General features: G+C 41.1%; 1 protein-coding gene across 1 annotated transcript in view; it reads left to right on the top strand.

Annotated features, from left to right (window-relative positions):
• TET1 (tet methylcytosine dioxygenase 1) overlaps positions 1–10203 on the top strand; it is a 68816-nt gene that overhangs the window by 11703 nt on the left and 46910 nt on the right. The window contains 1 exon segment of the mRNA XM_031063607.1: positions 132–182. Coding sequence (XP_030919467.1) covers positions 132–182 — 51 coding nt within the window.

Here is a 10203-nt window from a genome sequence, read left to right as displayed (position 1 = left end):
CGGCCCGTGGAAGGGCCGCGTGTAAAGCACTCGGGGTACTGCAGAAATATCGCTGTTCCATAATAAAAATCGGAGGTGTCCGCCTGCCTTTGTGACCACAACTTATATTCTGCAATTTGATGTTTTTTTAGGTCCTAACAGAAAACAAAAGGCCTCAGAGGAGGAAGCAAAGAGTTTTAAAGGTAACCGATGATTGCTTTGATATTTATCCCCTCCCGTTTTGAGCAGCATTTTCTTGTCATACGGCCCAGGAAGGCAAAGGGTTAAACGCTGGGTAGCGGCGCTTTCCAGCTATTAAGCAGATTAGCTAATTTTAAAAGCACAGAACATGTCCTTTCTTTCCTCTTTCTCTCCAGCATGTTGTAGACATATTTGAACCTCCCTGCACAAGTCTGCAGACCAAAAGTTTGCTTTCCCTTGCATTGAACGTTCCCTTTAATTTCTTCTGCTCCTAGTTTTATACTTTCAAACGTAACAGTTAAATGTTTTTAGCATACAGGTTTTATGGCAGCTGGAATTTCATGGGGGAAGTCAACGTTAAACTGTGAGCCAAGTTAACAAAAGTGGAATTTTTATACTTGCTTTACTGAAGTTTTGATATCCCCTCTTTCTTTAAACTTTAGAATACCTCAACTGAAACTGAAAATCCTGTAAATTTACAACAAACTTCAGTTTCAGTGGTAACATATTCCTTCCACACTTTTAAAATGGCTATCTTTCATGATAACAAAAGATTGGTCTTTGAAATGCAAATATCTTAGTTTTTATACCAAAATACAGACTTGCTGCACTCATGGCTAATGTTTTGGGTTGTTTGGGTTTGTTTTTTTTTAAGTAACGGGTAGTATATTGATATTGCTTCTTTCAGTTAATCTTTAGAATGTTTTGAATAGAAGTAAGTCATTAATTCTGTTGTTGCAAACTAACAAGTTGGAGGATAAATGGGGCAAGATGGATGGTATGGATAAGATGAAGCTAGTGAAAATGTAAACAAAAAGTATGTTGGTAAACTTACTTTGTTGAACTATTCTAGCCAAATGTAGTAAGATAGTTTAGTATTGTTTCAGTACACTAAAATTTCAGAAGTTATTTGATATAGTGTTTATAAATGCTGACTGGTCTCTAGTGTCATTTTACTTGAAATTATCCCAATTTCTTAACAGTTGTGTTGTCATTGTTACAGTTACAGAAACTTTGGTAAGACAAACCAAAGTTAAGATTAAGTAAGGAGCAGATAACCTGTCCAACCCTGAATGGTGTCTGTCTTTTCATGTGGAGTAGTTGTACAAACTAATTGTGGTTTTACAGCGCTGACAAATGTTAGTGGGCTTTTGCTGCATTAAAATAAGCCATTAAAATATTTGTATTTTTGTTGTTCTGGGTATGATTTTAATTATTCATTTTAATACTGCTGCTTTTTGTAATATACCACATGGGTGTAGCTAAAACTTGAAGTGTTTGCTCATTCTGTCTTTTGTGCTGTTGACAGTAGCATGCAAAATAAGGAGTGTTTGTAAAGGAATCAGTTTATAATGTGTAATTGGTGTGATGCCTGTTCTGGCAAAGAGTGGAAAATGTGGTTTTTTGGTCACAGACAGATGGGTGTCTGTCTGCAGTCGTGGCTCATGGTTGGTCTTGAGATTTTCCTCTTGAGTGCATTTTGCCACTGTTTGTGATGTGATGGCCCAGCAGGTTGCTATGTAATAGGAGTCTGTCATTCCTGTCCTTTCCAAAAAACCTTCTGAAGAGTTTTTTTCCACCCTTGACTCTTGAATGGAAAGGCTTGTCTGGCTCTGTGTGTGTGTGTAGTATCCATGTCAGTCGTTGGACCTGGGCTGGTTTATGGTTTGACTTTTTCTTTGCTGAACTGATTCTGTGATATTTCCTCTTTGGTTTTAGGTACTGGTTTTGTGTTTTCTAGTATTTGTATTTGTTTTGTGGTGCTGGAGTGTATTTCCTAAGAGTTTGTCTCGTTGCATCCACCCAAGAAGGCACAGTAGCTCTGAAGGCATCTCATGGAATGCTGCATCGGGGTTGGTGGGGCTGGCCTTTGGTTTTGGATGGGAGAAGGAGGCTGGGCACCTAAGTTACACTGCAGCTCTGTCAGCTGCAGTAAACTTCCAAAAAGCTGCATACTTTGCAGACTTCTTTACTAGGGCATTTTTGAGAAATGGGGCATTGTGTTACATGGCTCTAACCTGGTTTCTGCTGTTGCTGGGACACCGTGTAAAGACCATGAAAAGTTGTGTTGTCCTATCTGTTGAATTATTACTTTAGTGTTTAATTTTATGATTGGTAGTGGCTGAGGCCATCTGACCACTGACATTTTCAAAATTCAAACAGGATGTGTCCTTTTTAATTTGTATTTTCTTCAAGTAGTATTCTTAGGCTCCTTAAAGGAGGATTTGTCATACTTTCTTCCAATAACACATGGAGCTCTGGGTTTTTTCCTAACTCTCCTAAGTTTTGATAGATGCACATTTGTTTACTTAGAGGGTTCATGTTCTTACTGTGCTGCTGAGGACCAAGCCATTCACAAATTCTGTACAGGGGAAAAGAAGCAGTGCTTTCCAGTTGCAAATGGGTTGGACAGATAAACAGGACTAAAAGTGATGCACACTATTATGCTGTACCTTTTGTGTGCTATTTATAGCTTTCTGTACTCACATCTTAATGCTCCTTTCTGGTTATTGGGCAGCTTGTTTAGGAAATTCATCTGTGCCATAAATACTGTATTAGGTTCTCCATGTTTTTTTTGAAAGAGCATCTGAAATATTCATCACTTCGAGCAGGCAAGTGCTCATTAAAGAAAGAAAGGTTTGTAAGCTCCCAGTAATGGACAGAAGGGAAGGAATAGACTTAGTTTTCCTTAGGGTTTATATTGTGTTCTTTTCCCAGTTAAGCAGGCGCTTCTTTAATTTTATTCCTGGTAATGGAAAATCTATACAGAAGGGATTCATACTTAAAAATTAATTTGCCTGCATTTCCAAAGTCACATTATACATCCTACTTCACTTAACATCATTCTTTTTAGCCACTTACTGGTGTTGTGGCTGAATTTGGGCAGTGCAGTGCACCTCTTCCTAAGGATGGGGAAATACTGGCAGTCACTTCCAAGGTTGTTATCCCCTCAAGCTCAGAAGAATGGGCAGTTGCATATGGCCTTGTGTTGTCAGGGAAATCTCCATGGAGCACATGCAGGCAGCAGTGAGGAAAGCGAGGAAACCTGCCCAGGATCAGGAGGCAGCTGGTGAGGCACAATCCATGGTCTTTCCTGGGGTTCTGGGGAGCCAGGCCTGCCTTTGGGTGGCTGCAGGGGTTTGTTGCCCTGATGGAGATTAAAGAAACCCAAAACAGCAACAAAACAAAAGGAAGAAGAAAGAAAGGGAGGGAGGGAAAAAATAGGGAAGAGCCTGGGAGAAATCCCGAGTGACATGTGCAGTGCTGAGTGATGTTGTGGCTGCCTGCACAGTCTGTGCTGTGCTGTGTTTGTGCACAAACACTGCAGCAGTGATCAGGCTGCCAGCGCAGTGCCCACGGTGCCTGCTCACCCTCTGTAACATCCCCTCAGCTGAAGGCAAGCCAAAGCCAGACATGACTCAGTATCTACAACTTTGGGGGGGTTTATAAACATCATACTAGGAACATCAAAGTTTTATTTCCATCAAGGCTGCAAATAGCTGATTGAGCACCCTCTTAATTTTTCTTTTCCAGATGTACAAAGCATAGTCTTGTAATAAACCAGCTTTAAAACATGACGTTGGCTTGGCAGACCTGCTGTTGCCCTTTTTATGATGGAGTTTTAGTTTTGCAGCTTAAAGAAACTAAAAATCCACTTTTTTGATCAAGGTCATACATGTGTTTACAAGATTTAGGAATACAAGTGCTAAATTTCATGATGATGCTTGGAGTGAGCAAGGATTGAACTGATTTGGAACATTTATTCTAAATTATGTTGTATATTTTTAGTGCAGAATATCTGCCAAAGTATTTAGCTGGTTGAAATTAAATTTTATTACTTTTTTCCCCTTTGAACTGAGATATGAGCAAGTCAGTGGGTGGAATGGCACTGCAGTGGAATTTTACAGGGAAAGAAGGAAGAATGGTACAATACAAGTTGGAAAAGATGCTATCCAGAAAGGACTTACTATATTTATTGTGGGGTTTTTTTTAAATAGACATTATCACCTTGGAGCATATTCCTTCAGTAAATACCAATTAAAATTGCTTTGAGTACTGGTTGAAAGTTTCTTCTTGTTTTTTATTCCCTGTCTTTTTGCTCCTGCTTTTTGATACATAGATCTTACTTTTGGTATCAAAGCATCCTACACAAACCAGTTAACTTGTATTTTTAAAAATAAGATCATTAACTTAGATGTTACCTGGATTTTTTCAACATTTTTTGAAAGAAATGTTCTCTTTTTCACCTTTTTCAAGCTGAATGTGCATCTATCTAAATGAGATTAAATCTTTTAATTTTTTTTGCTTTTGGTAGACTCATGCAACCACTTGATGTGAGCAGGCATGATTGTGGTTGTGATTTAGCACAGGGCATTTGTCCCTGCAGCTTTCCCAGCACTTCCACATGAATGCACTCATGAACATATGAAGCACTTGCATGTTGTTTGTACAGTTCACCCAGGACTGCTCATGGATGTAGATGGTTTTGAATAGAGCCCTAACAAAGAAAGCCTTTGTAAGTGATCTGTAAATTATTAATCTTACTCTATTTTCTAATCCTTAATTTTCCCAGTTTCTGGTGGAGTGGAAGCCTGTCCCTTGTGAATTCTTTCCTGGTGTGCAGAGATGCTGTGCTGCCCTTGCCCCATTCCTGGAGGGCTCCCTTATTCTGTGCAGCTCCCTCCTCTCGTGTCCCTGTGCTGCTCTTTGCCCCACAGCTCCCCAAAACGTTGAGGAAAAAAAGGATAACTGCCCTGGAGAGGGGACAGGGAGGAGCAGGGTTTCTCTTTTAACTCCTTCATTGCTGTAGCAGAGCAGTTGTGAGGGTAGTGCCCCTCCTGCAGGGATTGAGTGTGAGGCCAGGCTGAACCTCATGATCACAGTGGTTTTGGAGGGGTTTGCATATCTTGAATTGTGATTTATTTGTAGAGCTTTATTCTCATGGTCTGTTTTAGTGTAGGGCCTTTGACTTCTTTGTATTTAGAAGTGGAGCTTCAAAAAACCAGAAAATGTGTTTGTGATCAAAGATGTCATAAAATATGCAGTAGAAGTAGCATAGCTTTTGGAAAGGGAGGAAAATGTGCATGTGGAGATGAAGGTCAGTTGTGTAGGTATATTGATTGATACATTGTTTAGATGTTCATAATGAGCAATTACAAAATAAACACGGGTTTCTCTTCCAGCTGTGTTACTTTGTTTCTATTGTTTGCATTCAGTACTGCATAATGAGCTTCATTCCATACTTGTCCTTGCTGTGTGTGAGGCAGGCATTGAAATACCTGAGCTGGCTCTGCCAATGCCAGTGATTGGTTCTCAGTGTGCTGCTGGCCATACATTTATTGACAGTAACACCTAAAAATCCTTTGAAAATGGCTGCTCCCTGTTTAGGATCTGATACCACGTTGCCAAACAAGTTTGTTTGCTGCTTTTAGCAATTGATGTGGGAGAAATCCATTGAGGAGCCCTAAACTTACCTGTGTGGCAGCAGGCTCAACATTTGTGGTTGTTTTTTTTTTTTCCTTTCTGCCATGTGATACCAAGAATTTTGTTTAGTGTTACTGATTATGGGAAAGTTAATTTAACTGATATTATGACAGCAGACTTTCCCACTGGCATTAGTAGGAGCCTTTTGTAGAGACCAAGAGATCTGATTTGTACTAAAATAAATTCTTAATTATAGGATTTCATTGGGGAGGTAAGAAAAATTCATGCTTTCTTTTTAAATGTTAAATATATGAAACTTAAATGATATGAAGAAAAAGGAAGACAGCATTTAATGAACCAACAATAATCCCTTTTCATTCATTTATGTAAAATTAATTTATAGACTATAGACAACAAGGCTGTCCTTGTTGTCCTAACAACTTTAATATTAAGCCTTCTAGAATATTAGGATTTTTTGAAGCTGACTTACAATTGAGTGGTTTGTGTCTTACTGAATTCCTTTCTCAGTGTTTTGTTGGTGCTGTCTGTATTGCATTATAGTTTAATCAGTGCCCTATAGTAAAATGGGGCTTTAGATTTAATTTTCCTAAAAGAAGGGGGTTACTGGACTTGTGAATAAGAGGACAAACTGCTGTGTGTTTATAAATGCAGAGCATTCACTTTGGTGGCAGATGATCAGTGTCTGAGCTCTGCAGTGCAAACACCACAGTTGCAGTGCTGTTATTCCAGCCTGGAGTGAAAGCTGCTGCTCCTGTGAAGAGCAAGTGGAAGTTACAGTGCAAATTCTGCCTTGAGCTTTACTTAAACCATGGGTGTGCAAGCTCTCAGGCAGAAAAGGAATCACAATTTGCCATTTTTTAGGCTTTTTTTCCTCATGAGAGTAAGCAAAACATAGATGAAAAATCCTGCCTTGTAGCCTGGTGCCTTAAGAGATCAGCATGACTGTTTTTTTTTTTTCAATCTGAGTTAAGCTGCTCCTGTCACTGAGTTTTCTATTTCTAAAGAGTGTTAGTTACTCCTTTTTATCTTGTGGCCCCTCATCAGCTTTAAAACCAGGCTAGAATGGTGTTGTGTGTCCTTAGCAGTTCTGGCCTGAGAGCTGCTACCAGCATGTAGTAACTTGTAAAGAATATAATTGGTTGTACAACAGGTGGTGGGGTACAGACTGTGGTCCTAAATTAGGGAGCTGAATATCTTCCTGCTTAGATTACAGGAACTGTGGAAAGTTGTGTTGTTAGTTCAACAGTTTGGATCTTTAGTGCACTGAACCTGAAGAGAAATTGTCTCAATTTGGTTCACACATGGTAAACCCAGGAAAGACCATTATGAACATTTGTTCTTGTGCTGGGAGGTTGTAAGACTGTATCCTTTTATTTGGCTTAAACGTAATTTTTTTGAAAGGTAGCTGAAAGAACTTGAATTTGAAAATGCCCATGGATGAAAAGTGCATCCAAACATCTAACAAGATGCTTAAAAAAATTCTTTGCTCTCTCTGTCTTGTTGCAAAAAAGTGCACCATAGTTCAAGGCCAGACTTCTCCAGCCTTAACTTAAAGTCATTGAGTCTTGTTAAACTTTTGTATTCTAGAACAAGGAGCCCTCTGTTATCAGCATTCTTTTCCACATAGACTGAGCAGGAGTTTGTGGCTTTTCAATTTTCTTTCTCTTTGGTAAATTGGAGAGAGTGAGTAGAGAGTGAACTTGAGGCTTTCACTTCAAGATGTTTCAGTCCTTTGTCATTTTTGTGGTCCTGGGAGCCCTCTCCAGCATATCAATGTCGTGCCTGAATTGGGGATGCCAGAACAGGATGCTTTATTCTGCCAGCAGGTGCAAAAGTGCCAAGTGCAGGACTGAAAGTAACCACTCTTTTCCTAATTGTATTGTTATTTATGCACCCAAGAATCTAAGTAACCCTTTCAGCCATAAAGCTGTACAGGAGTTTCTATAGTTACTGTGCAGTTGATGATTGTCCATGTTAATGTGCCCCCTGCTTTCCAAGGTGGAAACCTGCCTTTTGTAAATGCAGTCCCAGCCTCTTGCTAAACACAGAATGTCTCTCTAGCTGTAATGAAATGGCTGGCCTGCCAGATTAATTTATGAAGCATCATGTCTGGTCCTTGAATGATTTGCTGTTTTTTCTAGGTATTAATTGACTGCTCTTTCAGATTGTTGCTAAGGAGGTTGCCCATGGCTCCCTGAAGCCCTTCTTTGAGCACTGTGGTGATTCTCCATTTGCAGGGAAGGGCCAGGCAGCACTTCCTAAACACTGTGCTGATGGTTTCATAAATGAGAGACATTAGCTAGGGTGGGTAAATTCAGAGACTGGATTTCTTTCATCTCTGCTTCTGAGCTAAAGCACACTGGGGGAAAGTTCTCTCAGGGAATACATATTGTTGCAGATTGTATCATTTTTCTTTTCTGGCTTAATTGAGTGCTATATTTTCCGGAGCTGCCAGGGTCTCTTTGAGTGCTTGGTTTCATTGTTGATGACAAATGATTGAGTAATTCAAAACACCAGTAAAAAACAAACCAAACCCAAGGAAAACAAAAATGACCAGGCAAGATGCTTGTTTATATTTGCTTCTGTGGCAGAAAAAGTGCTGTAATGTTTGGGGTTTTTTCTTTCTTAACAAATCAACTTCTTGGATGCCTGTGTAAGAGAATGGGGTGTCCTTCACCCTGTTTTTCTTGCTCCTGTTTGTAGCTTTTGCAAGATAGATATAGGAGTTGATGGAAACAATTTGAGTTTGTGGCTGAGAGAGCCCATTTCCACGTAGTCATCCAATAAATACATTCCCACCATTTGAAGCCTTTACAGTCAGAATTAGTATCCTGCAGTTTTTAATTTTGTAGTAAGTGTATCCTTTGGGGTCTGATACTGTAGATCTGAGCAGTCTCACTGAAGCTGTTTCACAAGGTGGGTGGGAGGGCTCTGCTCTGGTAGTGGTGTAGGAGAGAAAAGGAAGAGAACAAAGGTATAAGGACTTTGGGGCCATAATGTGCTAATTCCTCCTGGAAAGAGACAATAAGGAGCTTTTCTGGTGGGGAGGTTGGCCGGTATTTGAAGAACATGGCAAGGAGGATATAAATGTAGGTTAAATGGAGATAAAACTGAGAGCTAAGCTGCAGCTTGGAGAATGTTCTTTGCTGTTGTGGCTACAAATGTAGAAATAAAAGCAACCAGCAGCTAGAGCAGACTTTTCAGCTGTAGTAGGATCCAGTGTGAAATTCTACCTTGCTGTGATGCTCAAGTTGGTGAGTGGGTGGTTGTAGCAGTCCCTATGGACACGACCAGGGCTCCCTGGAGGAACTGAATCAGCATTTTACTTCCTCACCCCCACCCTAGAGCATATCCCTGTAACCCTGTAGGTTAGGACTTTAACCCCTTGCCATTGGTCCAAATCTCAATCCTCCTAAAACCTATAAAAGGGGCACATTTTAGCCCACTTGTTGGAACGAGTGCAGACCGGACCCTTCGCATCAATAAAGAACATCTCTGCAGAACCTCCGTCGCCTCTTCCCTCTCTCTTGTCCACTGTGCCTCTCGGCCTGGGCTAATTGCACCAAGCAGGCAGCTGAAATCCTGGCTGAATATCACTAAGAGCTGACAATCACTTGTGCTTGCTGGCAATAGCCCTGAGGCCACGCCGAGCTACGCCGGGCACTCGGGCGTTCTGTTCTCCAGAGGAACAGGGCTCCTGAGGCTAGCAGAAGCCACACAGAGGCCTTATTAATAGGTGGTTTGATGCTCAGGGAAATTGGAAGGGAGTAGGATACCTCCAGGAAAGCCTGAATGTCCTGCCCCAGGTCAGGTTCCTTTCTCCAGATTTGCAGAACCTCTTGTTCCTCTGAGTTTCTGTATGAACCAGCTTCTGTGGTAAAACTTGTCTACATAATTTTGCCAAGTCCTGTGCTGTCCCTCAGTGCTATCTGTGAGTGCTGCTCTCTTGCAGGACAAAGCCCCTTGTACATTCAGGCTGTGTTACATTAACCAAGGTCTCCAGTCTGTTTCTGTGCATTAAGACAGAGAAAATGTGCCTTAGCTGAGCCCCTGCAGGAGTGTGGTACCCTGAGAGACTCCTTCATGTCCACAGTTACACAGTGTGCTGGTACCTGCTTTATTCCTGTGGTGAGATGGATGAGGAATATTGCCCAGCTCGGCCCCTACTCTGCTGTTCTCTGGTTTGGGAGCCTGCTTGGACCCCCTGCTCAGACTGCAGCCTTGGGCAGCAACCTATAGCATTATTGCAGTAGTCAGACATGTCATGTGGTCAGAAACAGAAGTTTATTCTTAGTTGTATTACTGTATTTGTCATTAATAAAAAAATCCAAGAAGAAAATGTAGCTGTATTCAGGAGGTGGCCTATAGCTTGCACAGCATCCCCCCTTATACCTGTCTGTTCTAACCAGTGCATGGCTTCCTACACAGCACTTGGCAGAAGCAACTGCCTCTTCCTGGTGCCTGTCCTATCCATGTCTTATCTCCTTTTCCCTGTATTTTGGGCCTGTCCAGTGCAAGTGCTCAATTCTGCTGAATTTCTACATGAATTTCTACATGTACCAGGGAGCAGGCAGCAGG

The sequence above is a fragment of the Geospiza fortis genome, unplaced genomic scaffold (assembly GCF_000277835.1).
Source record: "Geospiza fortis unplaced genomic scaffold, GeoFor_1.0 scaffold637, whole genome shotgun sequence".
Taxonomy (NCBI): domain Eukaryota; kingdom Metazoa; phylum Chordata; class Aves; order Passeriformes; family Thraupidae; genus Geospiza; species Geospiza fortis.
The sequence above is the reverse complement of the archived record's forward strand: the minus strand, read 5'-3'. Positions and strand labels throughout refer to the sequence as shown.